The 21,308-nt window shown below is 38.8% G+C and overlaps 2 protein-coding genes and 1 long non-coding RNA gene across 3 annotated transcripts in view; 2 read left to right on the top strand and 1 right to left on the bottom strand.

Annotated features, from left to right (window-relative positions):
• Positions 1-9,937, bottom strand: part of LOC124259388 (PSME3-interacting protein-like) — a 33,478-nt gene extending 23,541 nt beyond the window's left edge. Inside the window, exons 1-5 of the mRNA XM_046693518.1 lie at positions 9,852-9,937; positions 7,117-7,263; positions 5,587-5,679; positions 4,537-4,658; positions 2,709-2,857 (exon numbers count right to left, since the gene is read on the bottom strand). Coding sequence (XP_046549474.1) covers positions 2,709-2,857; positions 4,537-4,658; positions 5,587-5,679; positions 7,117-7,249 — 497 coding nt within the window. The 5' untranslated portion in view covers positions 7,250-7,263; positions 9,852-9,937. The remainder of the gene's footprint in view (positions 1-2,708; positions 2,858-4,536; positions 4,659-5,586; positions 5,680-7,116; positions 7,264-9,851) is intronic.
• A 252-nt stretch (positions 9,938-10,189) lies between these two features.
• Positions 10,190-14,043, top strand: LOC124259389 (guanine nucleotide exchange factor MSS4-like). Its single transcript, XM_046693519.1, has 2 exons — positions 10,190-10,419; positions 11,457-14,043. The coding sequence occupies exons 1-2, from the start codon at positions 10,282-10,284 to the stop codon at positions 11,694-11,696; spliced, it is 378 nt and encodes a 125-aa protein (XP_046549475.1). The 5' UTR covers positions 10,190-10,281; the 3' UTR covers positions 11,697-14,043.
• A 60-nt stretch (positions 14,044-14,103) lies between these two features.
• Positions 14,104-15,401, top strand: LOC124259422. Its single transcript, XR_006893833.1, has 2 exons — positions 14,104-14,338; positions 14,497-15,401. It is a non-coding gene; the product is annotated as an uncharacterized LOC124259422 (long non-coding RNA).
• The last annotated feature ends 5,907 nt before the right edge of the window (positions 15,402-21,308 follow it).

Below are 21,308 nucleotides of genomic sequence, written 5' to 3'. Positions count from 1 at the left end.
CCACCTTTCTGTGCCTAGTGCCTACTTACCCTTTGTGTCTACCCTCACTTCTTTACCTAGTGCCTACTTACCCTTTAGTGTCTACCCTCCCTTCTTTGCCTTGTGCGCCGCCATATAGCTGGAATATTGCTGAGTTCGACGTAAAACTAAACTCACTCACTCACTCTTTGCCTAGTGCCTACTTACTTTATTATTATTATTTATTTTTTTTTTATTATAGGATATTTATACAGTGCACATATCGACGTAACTAGTGCATGATCAAGGTGCTGGTATTTTCCTCGATCATTGGATGTCAATCTCAATGGCACAACGTATTATCAATCTCAACTCCCCAGGGATCATACAACTCTTCCAGCCACTGGGCACACAGAGTTTTACGGCTTTTTCATCCTTACCAGGTACCCATTCACAGCTGGGTGGACTGGCACACATTGTCACAGTACTTTGTCCAAGTTTACTGCATGTTGCTGTACCTGCAACTAGGTGTTTGCACGTATAGATGTGGCCAACATCTTGTCGTATACCAACATATTCATGGGTTCTTTTAAGTGCACAGGGTTGTGTACTGTACACTACCCTTTAGTGTCTACCCTCCCTTCTTTGCCTAGTGTGTACTTTAGCTTTTGTCTTCAACAGCAACCACTTTGTCTACAGTTCACTTTGATTTCCTCATTTTATTTTTCCAACAGCAACCACGTTGAATACAGTTCACTTTGCCTTATTCGTTTTATTTTTCCAACAGCAACAACTTTGTCTACAGTTCACTTTGCCTTATTCGTTTCATTTTTCCAACAGCATCAACTTTGTTTGCAGTTCACTTCACCTACACTACTGATATTTAAAAAAGTACTAACTTCGTTTACAGCACACTTTGCCTTGTGCTTACTATATTTTCTTGGCCAACAGAGCACTTCATTTTGTGAATGCTTTATTCAGGTTAAGCACATGGTACAACACCACAACTAAGTCATTTCCAGTGAATTCAACAAAACTGACATGAATATGAAACATTCAAATGTTCACATAATTTTGCATTCATCCAGCCTTTGCCATAAAAAGTGAAAAAAATAATCAATATGAACCCTTTATTTCCATACTATCATGATTTTAATTGGCAAGTAAGCTTAAAATAGCAGCGCTGCATATTTTAATGCTTAACAACATGCTTAATCACAAATATACGACCAAACTTAAGTCTGAAAAGAAAATGAAGCCTGGTAAAACAGATGATACAGCATGCCTGCAAGAGGGGGTTAAAATTCCTCTTGCCAGGGATAAAACAGGGTTAGCATGTTTGAGGCACAACAGTCCAAGTTAAAGCGCTGAAACCAGAGGCTCTGTAATCACTCCCAAAACAATCACATTTGGAGGCGTGGCGTTATGGTACCAAGCTGTACTGCTGCTGTGAGCGACACATTTACATGGGCTGACATATGATTCATATACAAACACCATTTCTGCTATTCCTGTCATTCGGCAAAAATTACAACACTGCATACATTCATTTGTGGAAATTTATGGACGTCAACTTTTGCATTAACAAGATATGCAATCTCTGAATGGCATTAAGAAGTGATACCCATAAAGGAGGAAAATTTATGGATGTCAACTTTGGTGTTTTTGCGGAACATGAACTTTTGGAGCATATCCTTACTCCTTCATCAGCTGAATGAAAGCTAGGAAGCAGAGAGCATATGTGTGTACATGTGACAACAACAATAGTGATAAGATAACAAAGGTGGATGAAAGCTAGGAAGTAGAGAGCATATGTGTGTACATGTGACAACAACAACAATAGTGATAAGATAAAGGTGGATGAAAGCTAGGAAGCAGAGAGCATATGTGTGTACATGTGACAACAACAATAGTGATAAGATAACAAAGGTGGGCGCTTAACAGCCGAAGCCAGCACTCAAGCTATTTTTACAACATTTGTTTAGCAATGATTTGACATGACTAGATAAATTGATAGCCATAGGTGCGACGGGAGCTTCATAGGACAGTGGTTCCATAGGTTTAGAGATCAATCTATAGACAAGACTGGAGTTCCATAAGACAGTGGACCCTCACAGTCCTGTTAATGGGTAATGGCAGCCATCTTTATAATCTGATGAGAATTTTGTGAGCACTGATTAGAGACTTGCAAAGTTTTGGTGTTGTCATGAGTTTTGGGGCAGATGTAGAGTGAGTGAGTATGGTTTAACGCCGATTTTAGCAATATTCCAGCAATATCACAAGGAGGGACACCAGAAATGTGCTCAACACATTGTACCATGTAGGGAATTGAACCCAGGTCTTGGGCATGACAAGCAAACGCTTACACCACTAGGCTATCCAACCGCTCTTGGCATATGAAGAAAATGTAACAGATCACGGATGGACAGATTGATCGTTGAACATGGAAATATTTAAAAAAACAGTGAGTAAATGAGTTTTAGCTTTTAGCAATATCACTTGGGACACCAGAATGAGCTTCACACATTGTACCTATTTGGGTAATCAAAACCACGTGAATGCTTTCCCCACAAGCCTACCACACCTACACTTACAAGTACAGTTGGATATATAAGTTCTTTTTCAAAGAGGGCACCCTGTCCAATGAACATTATCTGCAAACCTGTAAACATGCTAAAACCTAAACCTCCCTTATTTGGAATAAATGAAAAGAAACTATTATCTATAGTAACTGAGAGGAAGGAACATACCTTTTCCTCTTCACAGCTCCCAACAACAAGGACTGTTGTGACTTTCTGCTGGAGGACATCGGTGCAGACTTTGCTGCTGCTGCTGCTCCTGTGGACTTCTCTCCATCTTTTGTTGAAGCCTTCTCTGCGACTTTGGCCACATTTGCATCTTGCAGTTGGTCAAGGAATCACAAACATTCAGGGTTAACAATAACAGTGAGGGAGTGAATACTATTTTATGTACTCATCAGCATGGCAAACCAGTGGTTGATAGCAAGTAACAACCAATGAAATCAGGGTCAAGCTGACATATAATCATCCAGGTCACAGTGTTTACAAGAAGCAAGAGGTCCTATAGACCTTTTCCCTCAGGGAACCCAAAAAGAGTTTTCCAAAAGATTGAACAGACATTACATGAACCTATATAGTGTCAGCTTTAATATACATTATCATGCATTACAAATCTCTAAATACAAAGTGTAACTGAATTCATTTGTATTTCAAATCTATAATTCAGAGGTTTCAAAACAACAAATCATCTAGATAAGCAAGAGGAAGATTACTCTCCATTTCACAAAGATAAATTTAGTCACAAACACTTTCCTTCCCGATGAAATATGTGATGTGGTCAGTAAGTTGAGAAGTCTGTGGACAAGATTCCAAAATTACCCATAGAACAGTGATGAAAAGAGCATTGTTTGATCGAATCGATTAATAAACAGTCATCAACATCATTTGCTCAAAGCCAATCAGAAATGAATATACACAATCCTTATCAAGTTAAACAAAGGTTTCACCACCTAGGAAAATGAAAGAAACTTTGCAAGAATCAGTTTCTAAATTTACAAAATTTACATCTCTATGGTGTTCACAATATTTATAGATGGGTACCATGATCCAAGCTTTCTCATGTGCCTACAATGTACTATATATACTGTAGGCACTGGAAGATATTTTTCATCATGTTCTATTTCCATATATTTTGCCACACAGGCATTAGACCCTGGGAAGCACAACTGATCATTTTGCACACGACTGTTAGTTGTCATATCTGAAACTGCCTTCATCCCGTGAAGATCCGGGTTAGAATTGGTCTTCAGCAACCCATTCTTGTTGTAAGAGGTGACTAATGGGATCACGTGCCATGTGGTCAGACCCGCTGACTTGGATGGCACATGTCATCGTATCCCAATAGATCGATGCTCATGCTGTTGGTCACTGGATTGTCTGGTCCACACTATTTACAGACCTCTGCCATATAGCTGGAATATTGCTGAGTGCGGCGTAAAACCAAACTCACTTACTCACTGAAACTGCATTATCAAGTAATGGTACAAGTCTGAGTAACAGTGTAACCTTTTATATTCAAACTGCTTATGATTTATAGATTGTTGAGATTCATAAATGGTTGTAAACCATTTCAGGTATTGGTTAATAGTTGTGACACGACACTTTCATCATGGCAATCCAAACGTTATCAATAACTGGTTACCAGGACATATGCAGAGTATGCACTTGAGTTTAGTCCAAGGGGAGCAACTCCACGAAAACATTGTCTTGCACAAATCTTTGGCAAGTCATGAAGTTCTGAACTAATGAAGCAGATTACTTAGCAGTGAGTATGTGAGGATGTGGGTAAGTGAAGGCTTACACAAATTTGAAAATTATTTCACGTGTGAGGTCAATGTGAACGGAAAACACAAAGAGAAGATGCAACTTATTTGCAAGTGTTTGATGTTTACAGTTTGTTTAAACGAACAAGCACAGGTATCAGTGTCAGTGAAAGTCAGGGTTTTTAACCCCAAGCAATGTAAATCTTGACTCAGCTGTTCAGACTAATCAAGGATATTCTCATCTCCCTGAATATCGAGGTCTCTTCATTTAGCCTCTCTTTCTCAATCTGCATCTGACGCCGAGACACTTCATCAAGGAACTCTGCTTCATCGTCCTCCAGCCCCTTCACAGCATTACCTGCCAACACAGGTTACTCGTCAGTGTTCAATCTTATGCATGAATGTCTAACTCTAAGGTCCTTATGTTAACACTAATATTAATAGCTGAAGACGTAGGGGTCCCTAAATTCAGTTACTGTGTGCTATTTCCCCAAAGATCCCCATCATTGTCTTTACCACTCATATACACAATCAGCTGACAGTTGGAATAAGATCAGCAACACTAGTATCTATACAACAGCATCTAGTATTCAAGTGACCTAGGTTTACTGCCATTTTCATCTCTATTGCTCTTATATCAAGGTGTGTCCACCATTCTGTTAGACTTTCCAAAATTTCCTTTTATTCAGTTTAAAAAGTTTGAATTGAAAACAACATCAATGTAATTTTTTGGAATGGAAGTTGTCATTTTGAAATTAGTGTAAAAATGCTGGAGAATGCTGCTTTCTGATTGGCTTATGTCAATTTAATGTTGGTCATTGAACTGATAGGTCAAAATGTGCAAATGGATGTCCTGACATGACCTGTAACTGGGCATCCTTGCAGCAGTTTACAGCACCAGGGGGTGGTGAGATAGCCCAGTGGTTAAAGCATTCGCTCTTTATGCCAAAGGCCAGAGTTTGATTCCCAACACGGATGCAATGTGTGAAGCCCATTTCTGGTGTCCCCTGCCGTGACATTTCTGGAATATTGCTAAAAGAGGCATAAAACCCAACTCACTCACTAGAGCACACTGCTTTCAGTGTGATTGGGTGTTTGGGCATTCAGTCAATATTAGGTGAGTGAGTGAGTTTTGTTTTATACTGCTTTTAGCAATATTCCAGCAATATCATGGCAGGAGACACCAGAAATGGGCTTCACACATTGTACCCAGTCAATATTAAGAAGACCATAACATGTACAAATACAGATTTAAGGTTGATCATATTCTGACTAGTAGGACATACTGAATTTAAACTGTTCTTCATACTCTTGCTGTTTCTTGTCCTTTTGTTCTTGGAGTTTGTCGAACAGTGACCTTGTGTCTTCCTCTGGACATTCTGCAAACATCAGACACACATCATGCACATTTCTCCTTGTACCATATGGCAAATATAAACACTGCAAATAGGTAGGTATCTTACCACTGGTGGCAGTTACTACTGTAAAGATCATAATATGGTTACCTCTGCCATTTTGGCCACATTGACATGTAGACTGAGACAAGGATGAACAATAACACATAGTCTGTTAGTCCAAGACAAGCACAAATATTGACAGAGTTGTACGTTTTAGAGCTGGTCGTCAATCACAATATACAGAGCATTACTCAGAGCTCAGTAATCGATCAATAATTGGTTGTAATTGTAAACCCTACCACAAAACTCATGTGGGCAATAAAGGAACACAATCATTACATTAAACCCCACCACAAAACACATGGGGGCAATAACGGAACACAATCATTACATTAAACCCCACCACAAACCTCATGGGGGCAATAACGGAACACAATCATTACATTAAACCCCACCACAAACCTCATGGGGGCAATAACGGAACACAATCATTACATTAAACCCCACCACAAAACACATGGGGGCAATAACGGAACACAATCATTACATTAAACCCCACCACAAACCTCATGGGGGCAATAACAGAACACAATCATTACATTAAACCCCACCACAAACCTCATGGGGGCAATAACGGAACACAATCATTACATTGTGGTTTAGGTTTTGGTTTGCTGGTTTATGCTGCACGAAGACATGTGTCAACGAGCAAGCCTGACCACCCAATCCCGTTAGACACCTCTTACGACAAGCATGGGTTACTGAAGACCAACTCTAACCTGGATCTTCACAGGTGCATAACATTGTGCAACAGGCACTGATTAAAACTATGATTAAGACGATCAAGGATACTTCCTGTTGAGACGCCGCCGCCGGGAGTATGTTGTTTACATTGCAGTCTTATGAGGTGGGAAACTACAACTGTTGTTTATATTTGATTCAACAAACAAAACAATAAGAAACATACTTTCTGAAGTATTATCTTTATGAAGATCGATCAGTCTCCCAAGCTCATCTATAATTTCTGAGCGGGATTGATCGATTGACCAATTATTCAATTAATTGCTCCAGCACTAGTAGTTATATCCCAAAATCAAGTTATTTTACATAAGCACTAGTCAGAAATGACCTTCAAACCTGCTGGGTATGACAATAGGGTACTGGGAGCATATTCTACCCCTAAGTCCTAAGTCTACCCTCAGGATCTTTGCTTGAATGACTGACTCACTGAGTATGATGTTATACTGTTTGAGCAAAACGAGCTGATTGGACACCACGGAGGGGCTTAACAGAGCATACCCATACTGGAAATGAAGAATGGTGTTTTAGGTGATGAGAGAAAGCTTCTCAAGGCTAACCCACCATCCATGTTTCAGAACTTATAATTTCCACTTAGGAGTTCCAGAACATGACATGTACCTAAGGGATCATCAGCTTTGCGAACTTTCTCCCACTGCTCTTGTCGAATACGTTTTTTCTCCTCCACTTCATCCTCTGTGACAAATGACTTTAGAGCAAAGCCAGACGATGTACTCTGTCCGCCAAAGCTCATTGTTGATGTAGTTCCTAAAATAATACAAAGAAATTAATTCTTTCAGTTAAAGACATTCAATTCCATAGTATTATTGATAAACTGATCACCAACATTTTCTTCAGAAATTTCTTCAACAGTAGAACTTTACAGACAAAACCGAACTTCAGCTAAGAAACCGAACTTACAAGCAAGGCAAATAACCCTAAGAATGGAGTTATTCTACCATGTATGAAACAGCACCACCATTAACCAAACTGACACATACTGAACAATACAGAGCTCTATAGGCAAGATAAGCGATATATCAGCAACCTCCATGCTTACCAGTTTACAGAGGGCATTTTCAGTGTTGTGGTCTATATTTTTACATTCATTCACAAATCCTAAGTAGCCAGAGTCTAGTGAGCTCAGTTAACTTATGATAGTCCACACAATAACACTAACATGATAGAAAACATTACGCTTAAAGCCAGATAATGGGACTCAAGATATTTTGGGATAGACCGATATAGCAGCATTTAAATAGTAGCAACAAATGATCATTTTAAGGACTCTGTGAGTCCAAATCAAGACACAATATGCCAATATATCCTCCAGCATGTTTAGGGTCAAATGTTCTTAGCAATCAGAGACGTAACATGTACACGAGACGGCCTATCAACTCTTGTACGCGAGACGGGTGAGTGTCCTGTCCTACTTGTGAAAAATAATATAACAAGTAGACATGGTCATCATCAGTCAGAGACGTAACGTGTACACGAGACGGCCTATCATCTCTTGTACGCGAGACGGGTGAGTGTCCTGACCTACTTGTGAAAAATAATATAACAAGTAGACATGGTCATCATCAGTCAGAGACGTAACGTGTACATGAGACGGCCTATCATCTCTTTACCGCGAGACGGGTGAGTGTCCTGTCCTACTTGTGAAACATAATATAACAAGTAGACATGGTCATCATTAACTCATCAATAGCCCCCGCCACAGTGTTCTGTTCTTATTTGGTTCCTGGTTTTTTTAACTCCACCACAACATTCACGTCCTGAAAACACATACCACACTTGGTTTCCCTATCTATAACGGTTTCTGAGAAAATCTGTTCCCTATCTATAACGGTTTCTGAGAAAATCTGTTCCCATTGGGCATAACATGCACTAAGTCAAGAAACGCATAACAAGGGCCATAACTCTGTAAAGAATTGTAAGATGGTTTCATTTTTGAACTCCATCAAGATATTTGTGTCCTGAAAATACATACCAGTATTACCACATCCGGTTTCCCTATTCATAACGTTTTTTGAGAAAAGCCTGGTCTCACCTGTACATACTTTGATAAAGGTGACATCTGAATGAAGAATGAATTAAAAAAATTCGCTTTTAGTTCCCCTGACAATATTGCCATGACTTGTAGCAATGACATCAGATCCTGACACAGAATGGTATTGTTTAATAAATAGTAAAGAATAAATGGATGAAAATAAAATGAAATGTACCTCGTTGATATATGATAAAGATCAAATTATGGGTGGAATGCAGTTAACCATGCACAGCCCAAGCCAGCATTGCCTGCCCACAGCGGAGCAATTATCCCACTATAGCATCCGATGTCTCGCTATATTGTAGTTTGCCTCATGATCCAGTGCTCTTCAGTGGCACTTCTTTAGAGGCCTATTACGATCCTTAGAGTTACTGTTTAAGGGTTAGGATTTGGTTTTAGGGTTAGAGTCTTGTACCCATTCCGATCCTTAGGGTTAGGGTTTAGGGTTAGGTACCCTTCCCAGTCTTTAGGGTTAGGTTTAGGGTCAGGTACCCTTTCTGCTCCTTAGGAAGCTGACACGTCTTCAGAGGCAAACAACCCTTTCCAGTCTGGAGGGTTTACAGATAGACTTTACCTTAGGACAGTGTTATTTGATTATATCCAATTGAAACACATTTTGCCATATCCCAGAAGTGAGAACGCAGTCCCAGAAACAATGGTGCGGAAAAAAATGAATCGGATTGCCACGGCATAGTGAGGTGCAATCGTGAGAAATGAAAACAATGGTTAATGGTTTGTTTTCAGTTCTAACTCTTGTGCTTCATTGCTGTGGTGATGACGATTACACGAGCACTGATTAACTGTGATGGCGTTCGTGGTCTGAGGTAGATCATCCGCGAATTATGTCACTATTTAATCAAGTCAGTAATCAAGCGACGCGTCGACTAACTGCAGCTCTAATCAACATGATTAATCTGAAAAGGTGCGCCCAGTAAAGTGCTGTACTCCCCAAAATATTGTTTTAAAATTTCTTGTCTGATTTTGTATACCGGTTTTGAAATACCATTTTTGTCAGATTCAGGTAGAAATGATAAATCATCATGACCCTAGGGGACACAGTGCTTGTCCATCCGTAGCAAGCTATACAGTAAACACGGTAATCAAAATTTACGGTAGTACCGATCCTGAAGTTGGGCTGAAAAGGAATCTAGTAGCGGCACTCGCAGATCAGACGATAGGTTTATTGCGCTTATTTATACCAGTCATCTGAATTAGTAAGAAGTGAATGCAAAGATGTCACTGACTATTACACATGATTCTCAAAATTTTCTATAGGTGAATAGATAAAATGAAAAAGTAATACCGGTGAACAGTCGTTCCAAACAATCCTTAAAACGCTGTCGTGTTTACAACAGGAAGTACATTTCGCGCCGTTCCAGTTTCGAAAAATGAAGCATGTAGTGGACAACGCCGAGAATTAAAAGCGGATATATTTTGTCAAATAATCGGGAATGAATAACATTTGCAGATCCAATCATATCCAGGTGACAGCCATAGTCAAAATTCGTTGAATTTCGCAGATAAAGTATTGACTCAAACACAATAAAGATTGTTATTTTATTACTGAATTCGTTTTAGTGTTTCGCTTAACTTTAGACATCCCCTAACACCAAGTTTCGCGTGTAATGCTGCGAAGTGAATTTCACTTCCGACTTCCGTTTGCGTCAATGTAAAGAAGCGGAATGTATTTGCGATAATAAATTCATACTTTAGTCCTGATCAGAGCGTTCATAATGGCAGAAGGGTCATCCTCTGTCCCTAGCAACAAGGGTGATTTGATTGAAAATGGGAAGAACAAGACAAAGATTTGCTGTAAAAGATGCCCGAGTTTAGTTCTTTCACCTAACCAAGCAACATTGACTGAAAAAGAGGTAAGCAGTATTGTCTTGCTTAATATCATAAATATGTTCTAGGATCCTACTTTCAGAACATGTAGTTCTTGTTCTATTTAATGTCATTATGAGAACAACCATTGAATGAATTTGTAGATCTTACTTCTGGAATATTGCAGTGACATAAAATATACATGTACACCTAAATCAAATTTGATTGAATGTCATGAAAAATGATAGCAAAGTCATCCTTGTTTGTGTGTACTTTCTTCAGTTTGTGACTTTGTGTAACCTCAGAATGTTAAGAGTTTAATGAGATTAGGGACTTTTGCAATGTTCTCAGTAATGAACGGTAGCCTTAGTAGTGTATAAATATACTGAGTCTTGATTACCAGCCAGATATTTAATGTTGTTAAACATTGTGTATGATGCTGAAAGTGGAAAAAGTTTTTTCAGGTCCTTGACAGATATATATTTTCATTTATTCAAATCATGAAGAAGCTGATTCCATAAGATTTCTAAACTACTCGACTATGGCTGCTGTATCATCGCTTTTGTGGGACTAATGTGACACATGCGATCCCAGAGTAGAAATGTTCCCATCAACTATCATCATGGTTATATGATAAGCAACTATCATCATGGTCATATGATAAGACTAACGGGGATCGGGTGGTCAGTTTCGCTGACTTGTTTGACACATGTCATCGGTTCCCAATTGCGCAGATCGATGCTCATGCTGTTGATCACTGGATTGTCTGGTCCAGACTCGATTATTTACAGACCGCCGCCATATAGCTGGAATATTGCTGAGTCTGGCGTAAAACTAAACTCACTCACTCATATGATAAGAGGCAGCTTAATGAATCTGGTTGTCAGGCTTGTGCCTCACGGTCATTAATGTCATTGTGGAGCGAATTGTTGCTCATATCTTCAATCACAGGATTGTGTGGTCTATTTACAGGCTGCCACTATATAGCTGGAATATTAATAAGTGTGTTGTTATGCAACAAGTACACACACACTCTAATGCTGAACTGTGATTGACCTGCATTACTGTTTTTTTGTATTTTCAGTTTTTCCTGCCATATATGTATAAAAAGAAAGTGGAAAGCCAGCCTCATGATGGAGAAACCCTGACAGATTACTGGTTGGTGGAGGACATGTTTACGTTCGATAATGTTGGTTTCTCGAACACTGTGGGCTCCATCAAGTATCTTATATGTGCGGATTGTGAGATTGGACCTATAGGCTGGCATGACTTGACCAACAAGAAGGCGTTCTACATCGCAGTTGACCGAGTACAGCATGTTTAACAACAGCTGGGAACTAGGAACATGTATCATAGACTGTTGTTATAAGAGTCTGAATTTACAACAAGAACAACCAGATCATGAAGTCTACTCTTGTTAAAGATGAAAATGAAATACATTCCCCAACTTTCATTCATCATCATATGCAATATCTGCTGTTATTCATTATAAGGCATTCACCACATAATGAGATATCAGTTCCCTGGGCATTATTGCCAGATGAAAATTAAGAAGTCTACTCCTCTCTGTCCATATTTAACACTTATCAGAAAATCATAATAATATAAGAACTACTTTTCAGTTGTTTTCTTTTTGTGACTGGTTACAAAACAAACGCTACTGCAGGGCTTGACACTGCCTTGTACCACTTGGCATGTCTGTGCATGTAATGTATAAGCCTGCTTTATATCTACCAGCATCTTTTTTACCATGTTTACCAAAGTTATTCCAAAATACATGTATATATTGGTGGTGTATATCTTTTGTTATTCAATATATATTTTTTCTGGAATACAGATAGTTATTTTCTGGACATTAAGTGATTGTCATCCCAATTTGCTGAAGATATTTTTAAAATTTGGAAATGACTTATGAAAGGAATTAAAATGTGCTGAGGCCATTTGTCTTGCAAAAATAATACAGATTTTATCTCCTCATGGGAATCTGGGTCAGAAGAGGCTCCAGTCGTGAGAGGAAACAGTGGATTGGGTGGTCTGATTTGGTTTACTTAGTTTATAGCATGTGCTTATGCCTCAACAATGGATGGTTGCTCACAGTATTGATCACTAGATTGTCTGGTCCAGATTCAAATTTACCGGTCGTAGTCATATTGTTGTAATATTGCTGAATGCAGTGTTAAACAACAAAGAATTGAGTCACTATGGTCTCATGCCATTATTAGCACTACTCCAGCAATATGATGATGGGGGACACCAGAAATGGGCTTCACACAATGTACCAAAGTGGGGAATCGAACCCGGGTCTTCTGCATTATGATGAACACTTTAGTCAAGTAGTATACCCCACCACCCAAACAACAAGCAAAGTGTATTAGATCACTGAAGAACCAAGATTTTCTTTTAAGCCATGGCAAAGAAAACAATTATATTGACCTGCCAGCTATGTTTTGTTGCTGTTACTTAAAAGTTCCATCTCAATGTACAATACTTGGATTATCAATTCTTGACTGATATTTGATTATGTAACTCTTTCATAAGGAAAATAACCAAAAATGTTTCAGGGTTAACTATTGCTATTGACCAATGAGGTAAATGTTGAGTTAAGTAGGGTTGTTTACATGTCATTATACACAGCCTACACCAAAGCAGACAATATCTATAGGGGATAATATGCAACTTCATAGGTTTATCTTGAGATCACTTGAAAATTAGGATGTCAATATTTACAATATTTCCACATTATCAAGCTATTAAATGTTGGTTTCTAGTACCCTCGTGATGTCATCCTAATATTACTCTTCAAAACACCATGACAATGTGTTCTTGTTTATATATAACTTCACTCGAAATGGAGCTTGTTATATTTCTGTTATACCCTGTGTGTTATAGTCAGTACAGAGTTGTGTCCCTTGGAATAGCGGGTCACGCACTTCCTGATCACAGGTTGGTTGTTACAAGGGTTGTCACATATCGGAAGGTTTTCGAATAAATTAGTTGTTTTGTTTGGTTATAGATGAAATACTTCCCATTATGACCTATGATAAATCAGTTCAATGCCTAATGAGAATCAGTTGTTTGATTAAAAGGAATTCTCTGCCTTCTCATCATAATCATGATATAATTAACAAGTGTAGGCACTTTCGTTGAGATGAATTATTAATTTGGTATTCATAAATATATCACTATCAATACCGGGAATATATTCTATGTCCCCCTAGTCAACACCATGCTCTTGGGTTTGAAGAAGATCATGAATGTCTGGAATCTGATTCAGTTTGGCTTTCCCTGTCATCTAAACCAAACCTGATACAATAAAACTGTTGAAGTACACTGGACTACAATTAAACAACCCTAACAGATGCTCACACTCAGCATGCGAGAGTCCCCTGGTCCTGTAGTCCCTGGCTAGTGAACATTCATCAGGACCACTAAATTATAAGTTTGCAGTGGTCCTGGTGGACAGTCAATCTTTTTATTGATAGTTAAGTAAATCTACGAATGTTATTTTGGACCAGCGAAGTACAGACAGGGACCACTAATTATTGTCCACTCACTGTTCCTGTGGTCTAGTGGGAAGTTTTGAAAGGTGTCTTTCCCTGATACTGTTAGCTGATAGTGGTCTAGTGGGAAGTTTTGAAAGGTGTCTTCCCTGATACTGTTAGCTGATAGTGGTCTAGTTGGAAGTTTTGAAAGGTGTCTTTCCCTGATACTGTTAGCTGATAGTGGTGGTCTAGTGGGAAGTTTTGAAAGGTGTCTTTCCCTGATACTGTTAGCTGATAGTGGTCTAGTTGGAAGTTTTGAAAGGTGTCTTTCCCTGATACTGTTAGCTGATAGTGGTCTAGTGGGAAGTTTTGAAAGGTGTCTTTCCCTGATACTGTTAGCTGATAGTGGTCTAGTGGGAAGTTTTGAAAGGTGTCTTCCCCTGATACTGTTAGCTGATAGTGGTCTAGTGGGAAGTTTTGAAAGGTGTCTTTCCCTGATACTGTTAGCTGATAGTGGTCTAGTGGGAAGTGAAAGGTGTCTTCCCTGATACTGTTAGCTGATAGTGGTCTAGTGGGAAGTTTTGAAAGGTGTCTTTCCCTGATACTGTTAGCTGATAGTGGTCTAGTGGGAAGTTTTGAGAGGTGTCTTTCCCTGATACTGTTAGCTGATAGTGGTCTAGTGGGAAGTTTTGAAAGGTGTCTGCCCCTGATACTGTTAGCTGATAGTGGTCTAGTGGGAAGTTTTGAAAGGTGTCTTTCCCTGATACTGTTAGCTGATAGTGGTCTAGTGGGAAGTTTTGAAAGGTGTCTTTCCCTGATACTGTTAGCTGATTGTGGTCTAGTGGGAAGTTTTGAAAGGTGTCTTTCCCTGATATTGTTAGCTGATAGTGGTCTAATTGGAAGTTTTGAAAGGTGTCTTTCCCTGATACTGTTAGCTGATAGTGGTCTAGTGGGAAGTTTTGAAAGGTGTCTTTCCCTGATACTGTTAGCTGATAGTGGTCTAGTGGGAAGTTTTGAAAGGTGTCTTTCCCTGATACTGTTTGCTGATAGTTGTTTTGATATTATGAAGTGCAAAAACGAAAAAGGATCAAGATGTAGTTTATTTTTTAAAAAAGGTACTTCCCTAAAAGGATGTCTTATATTGTTCTATATTCTCTTGTATGACAATGTAAAATATATGACAGTGAAGAAGCAATGTAGAAGAATAGCCTGTATATTTTATACCTAATAAGTAAAGATTATTGTCCGTCATTTTCTGCCTCTTGTGTACTTGCATTATTATCAAGAATATTTGCACAAAGAAATAATGCTGGTCTGTTGTTTTAATAAAACAGGACAGTCGTGATAGTTGAGGCAATGAAATATAATTCATGTTTTTCTTCCTCTTTGTTCCTTTTGTATTTTGTCATAAACATCCGTCTGTAATGAAATGATGTCTGCCAAATGCTACTTTATGTGCCAATCAATTTTGCTTTTTTCTGTTTGTGAACAGCTAACCTTGCTAACAGGAATACATAACTGGGAGACAATAAAACTGTTTCTATTTACTGATAAATTGTTGTATGTTGCTGACCCTTGGATATTGGATATTTTAGGTCTAGGGCACTGAAATTTGCAATTCAGAGTTGCCTCCCTTAGTCATGCTAGGATCTGAGGTCACATGTTAAAAGTTTCACCTAGATTATGATTGTTGATCTGTCAGTACGATATTCCTTCTTGTGGGTTTCACCAAAGGGAAATGACTTGCACTTTTGACCACAGACGTGTCACGCTTAGAAACAGCATTAGAAAGACATATAGGTATATAGACCCTACCCTAGTACTATATAAAAGGATCGTACTTAGGTAGGGTCTATATACCTATATGTCTTTCTAACGCTGTTTCTAAGCATGACATGCCCCTGTGCTTTTGACATTCCTCTTGCATTAGGTTGAGTGTTTTACTGTGTTCTACAGTCATATTTATGAGGTAATCTTGCAGTGAATAATATCCTTCAGTGTTCCAAGAATTGTCCAGATATTCCGGGGAGACTGCTGGATGTTTTGACAGCTTTATATCCGAAAGTCAGCTTGTTTAGGATAGTGCTGTGTTTATATGCGGACACAGTTGTAAACTGGTTGCACCGAGTCCTGTATACTGCCAGTATTCAATACAATGATATATTATCTGTTGATTGATGGCTTGTCTGTAGTCTGTAGCAGAAACGGACATGTACAATATTTGTAATGCCATACCCAAGGTGATGTCATGGTCAAGGTGATGTCCATCATGATATGATGTCGTACCCATGGTGATGTCTTACCTGACATGATGTCGTATCCATGGTGATGTCTTACCTGACATGATGTCGTATCCAAGGCGATGTCTTACCTGATATGATGTTGTATCCATGGTGATGTCTTACCTGACATGATGTCGTATCCACGGTAAAGTCTTACCTCACATGATGTTGTTTCCAAGGTGATCTCATGCCCAAAAGTGATATTCTTCCTGAGGTTCACGCAAAAGACCCAGGTTCGATTCCCCACATGGGCACAATGTGTGAAGCCCATTTCTCGTGTCCCCCGCCGTGATATTGCTGGAATACTGCTAAAAGCGGTGTAAAACTAAACTCAGTCAGTCAGTCAGTCTTCCTGAGGTGATGTCATGCCTGATGAGATGTCATGTCAAAGGGGATGTCATGCTCAGATTGATGTCTTTTCCTAGGTGATGTTGTGCCCAAGGTGATGTTATGCCCTGTGTGATGTCATTGCCGATGTGTCATCATTTACTCAACATAGGACATCATTAATGCTTGGATGTCAAGTTGATATTAGAGGGAGCTGCCCATTTTCGAATAATGAAAAACCCATCACCAAAATATTTGATTTTTGGTCATTGTTGTCACAGTCTGTTTCAATCGCAAAAGTGTGACAGGCACAGAAGTAACTGAGAGTGTAATGTATAAAGCGAGATAACTCTGGTTGGTGTTTAATGCTGTTCACATCTGCAGGCTATAATCGACATAACATGATTCACAAAGTCATTATGGACATGCACCATTAGAAAGCTATCACTACCCCTAGTGATACAGGCGATGGCAGAGTGCCTGTTTAACTTGGTCAGGCACTATATCTCAGTGTCTGCTGTTATGGACATGCACCATTAGAAAGCTATCACTACCCCTAGTGATACAGGCGATGGCAGAGTGCCTGTTTAACTTGGTCAGGCACTATATCTCAGTGTCTGCTGTTATGGACATGCACCATTAGAAAGCTATCACTACCCCTAGTGATACGAGGCGATGGCAGAGTGCCTGTTTAACTATATCTCAGTGTCTGTTAGGCACCATTAGAAAGCTATCACTACCCCTAGTGATCTCAGTGCCAGTCTGCTGCTCACTGACAATAATCAGATGTGACAGGTTATTGAGACAGAGAGACTGTTAAACCATTGTACACTTTTGTTGAGATATAATGATAATACTCCACTTTTATAGCGCCATTCCCCAGATAGCAATGATATGTTGGCCCATAGTTGGCCCATAATCACCGGTTTGGTTGGCCCATGGTTGTCAAACTGACGATGGGCCCACTTGGATATGCTCATCAGCTCCACAGTGGCCCATCATGTTGGCTCATTGTTGGGCCAATGAATGAAAATTCACACAAAACCATGGCCCATAGTTGGCCCAACGTAGTGATTTTGTTGGCCTTATGTTGGCACCACCATGTTTCAACATTTAGCTCTTTCTTGACCTTTGTACTAAACCATGGCCCATACTTGGCCCAACGATGTGATTTAGTTGGCCTTCTGTTGGCACAACTGTATTTCAACATTTAGCTCTTTCCTGACCTCTGCAATCAGAAACATATATAAACAACACAAGTTAATCAAGTGAACTATTTAATTTTTTTCATTGTTATTTGAACATTATTGTATTTCTTGAAAATATTCTTGTCTTAGGTCTTTGGCTGTAGCAGCTGACAGGTTTTTGAACTGTTCCTGAAAAAAAACACCCAAAAGTTTCATGAAACTGTCAGATATCATAATTTTAGACATGAGAACTATCGTGAAAAGGACATAGTATTTGACCTTATGTTTTATTGAAACATACAACTTAATGATTGAAAACTTCTTGTTTATTGCACAGAGTGACGCTAGGATGTAGATTCTTACACTGTTATCAAGCTAAAACCAAAATGATGAGAAGTATATCGTAGTATGTTTTGACAATCAGCAGATTAACATTAATAATAATATGTAATTGAATAACAACTGGTACATTATTGGGAGAGGCCAGATGGGGAAGAACAACAAATGGAATGCTCAAGCCAATAAACAAGGGGGGTTCAGGTTAAGCCAAATGCTTGATGTTGATAGAGTCTATAGTTTGATTAGTTCTTCATTGGTCTGTAGAAGTAGTCATGTGACTGCAAAATTTGGTTTTGTTGCAATTATTAGATTTTGTGTTAGTGAGCAATTCATTGGTCTCTCAAATGAAATCAAACAGACTATGTGTTGGTGGATTACTGGTTAAGGCTTGTGAAGACAGGTGGTTCCACATGTTCTAGGTCATGGCTGCTGAGCAATGTTCTTAGCGTGCTTGATCAGGGTTGAGATGACACCAAACTTAGTTTTAGGGGGCTGGTTTGACAAATTGAAATCTTATCCACCAAGAATCAGGACTTCACAAAAGAAAACTTTTGGAAGCCATCAAAATCAGCTGCCACAAACCTTTGATCAATAGAGACCAAGGATACTACATACCATTGGGATATGAAGAACTAATCAAACTATAGACTGTATCAAATCCCCTATCAGGTTGTTACAACCTAACATTCCACCCCTACCCTCCCTTCCTTGTTAATTGGTTTCATCACTAGATCCATTTGTTGTTCTTAGTCCCCAACTGGCCGCTCCCAATTCTGTTTATTTGACAAAACATACTATGTACATGCATATATACTTCTCATCATTTGGTTGTAGTCACTTTTAGCTTGATAACGATTGTAAGAATCTACATCGAAGCGTAAGCTCCTATACAATAAACAAGAAGTTGTCATCCATAGAGTTGTATGTTTCATTTTTGACTCACCAACTTCTAGCATGCTGTTCAAACAATGTTTTATTTGGATATGACGTGTAACTACTATAACTGTGACACATATATCTGATATGATGATATTTAGCAATTATTGGTTGTAAAGATGAATAATAGAGAGAGTTGTATATGGAAACAGGAGTGTAACTGACAAACACATAATATTAATAAAGTAAACATAATAAATTTAAATAATTTAAAATGAAATGAGATTTTATCAAAGTGGTTAAAACAGGCTACCTAAAGAAAAGAATCAATTAAATCTTTTATCTACTCAATCAATTGCCTTTCAATACAGTATGTGTCAGTTTCTTTCGCCTAAATGATGATTTAAACCAATTATTTCACAATATATTCGCAATTTAGTAATACAGAAATAACAATGCATATTTACCAGTTGGCCTCCAGAAATGTAGTGTCGTCTGCTCTTTGAATATCAGGTAAAGCTATCAATGATGAAAAGTTTGGTATTCAGTTTGGAGAAAACAACGCTGTAAAATTCACTGCATCATAATTGAAAGATAAGGAAATGGATTCTTTCTTTTTGTCTGTGTAATTATTTCAACTGTCATCAAAATCTTTATAAGAAAACATGGCTATAAATGGCCGTGGTGCTCACTTCTTTTATTCACAATGTTGGGCCAACGGTGGCCCAACTTTGTGAAATAGTACAATGAACAGCAACATTGGCCCAACACAGATGTAGCACATGCACTGTTTTCATAATATGCCTCTAATCTTGTGAGTGTAAGACTTTCAAACTTGCATATTGTAGTATAGAAGGATCATGTTTGAGAAATTTTCCTTATGTTTAACATGAGAACCAGAGAACCTATGAGCTGAGGTATTCAGGGTGCACGTGATCAGTGCAGTCTAAGCGTCAAAATTCACCGTGCAGAGTTGCATCCCTTAGTTGTGAACTCGTCCCAGATTTATCTTGATTATACATCATAGTTAGCGCCATACCACTGTGTTTCAATAGTAGTTAAAGTCTAAAGAAGTGCTTTACTTCATGCTTTTTCCTGACATATAGCTCACATGCCATAATATAATGTTATATATTGTTCAAAGTAGTGCTGGACCCGTGAAATCCGGTTTTGAATTGGTCTTCAGTAACCCATGCTTGTTGTAAGAGACGACTAACAGGATTGGGTGGTCAGACTCGCTGACTTGGTTGACATGTCTTCATATCCAAATTGCGTAGATCAATGCTCATGCTGTTGATCACTGGATTGTCTGGTCCAGACTCGATTATTTACAGACCGCCGCCATGTAGCTGGAATATTGCTGAGTGTGGCGTAAAACTAAACTCACTCACATACAAGTGGGTGTGTGGCCTATAAGACTGACAACAGTCTAAGACTGACAGACTGGTGGAGGTCTTGCTCAATGTTTGTTTAGGTGTGAGAGGTAGAGAGTATGCAGGGAGAAAGCGATGCACCATTTACAAGAACTAGTTGCATGTCTTTGTTCCCTGTGTATGCTGGACCGCTGCATATGATGCTACAGTAACTCTATGAATGTACATCCTGATTGTTGAAAATATACAAGATAACAATTAACTCATCATGTTTGGTTGCCAAAAACCTTGAGAACATTAAACCCGTTGAAATAGTGATGTTTTTGTCTTGTTTTTCACGTGATTATTTATGGTGTACTAAAACAAATGTCAAGGGGTGTTGATAATGTTGTTTATTAGTTGATCTCGGTTTCTCAGTTACAGTAGCTGTCTGTGACATGATATGAGGAGACTGCTATAGCTGGTCGTGTCAGCAGAGTTCAGAGAGAAATTTGAATGCCCGAAGTAATATGAATAGACATGGCTTATTTAGATTGTCAGCTATCTGCCTTCAAAAACATTTCTGCTTTATATTGAAGTTATATTGAATATTCCCAATATAATGGTAAATCCTGAAATATGAACATTTTGAACTTTAAAATTCTCATTTAAAATCCTCAGTGGTGACTGGCAGATTTTAAAGTTCCTGACATTTTCCTCACGGTTGAGCAACTCAAGACAGAGACAGTAGCCAGATGACGTGCCATGTTTGGCAGCTTGTCTCCTCAGAGTTGCTTGGTTTTCGGTCTGGGCCCATATAGAAGCACATGCTGCACATGGTTTCCTTGGGCAACAGACTTTGTTCCAAGTATGTTTTTACCCATCTGTGAATGGGTACCTGGAAGGATGAGATGATAATGTGGCACCTCCCTTGCAGTTTGGATTGTATACCTCCCAGTGAACTTGCGATGAATACTAAATGCACTCTGATATAGTAGTTCTTCCCTTCATCTGAATTCAACTGAGTAATCTAAATGGTAGTATAGATGCCTATGTTTTCATGGCAAAACAAAAAGTATCACAGACATGAG

Source organism: Haliotis rubra, unplaced genomic scaffold (assembly GCF_003918875.1).
Source record: "Haliotis rubra isolate DU_JTF1 unplaced genomic scaffold, ASM391887v1 Scf72, whole genome shotgun sequence".
Lineage (NCBI taxonomy): Eukaryota > Metazoa > Mollusca > Gastropoda > Lepetellida > Haliotidae > Haliotis > Haliotis rubra.
The sequence above is the reverse complement of the archived record's forward strand: the minus strand, read 5'-3'. Positions and strand labels throughout refer to the sequence as shown.

Bases quoted from the DNA above. Each gene is read 5' to 3' on its own strand.
- LOC124259389 (XM_046693519.1), top strand. From the start codon at position 10,282: ATGGCAGAAGGGTCATCCTCTGTCCCTAGCAACAAGGGTGATTTGATT. The intron at 10,420-11,456 runs GTAAGCAGTATT...TTGTATTTTCAG, and splicing joins CAACATTGACTGAAAAAGAG to TTTTTCCTGCCATATATGTA.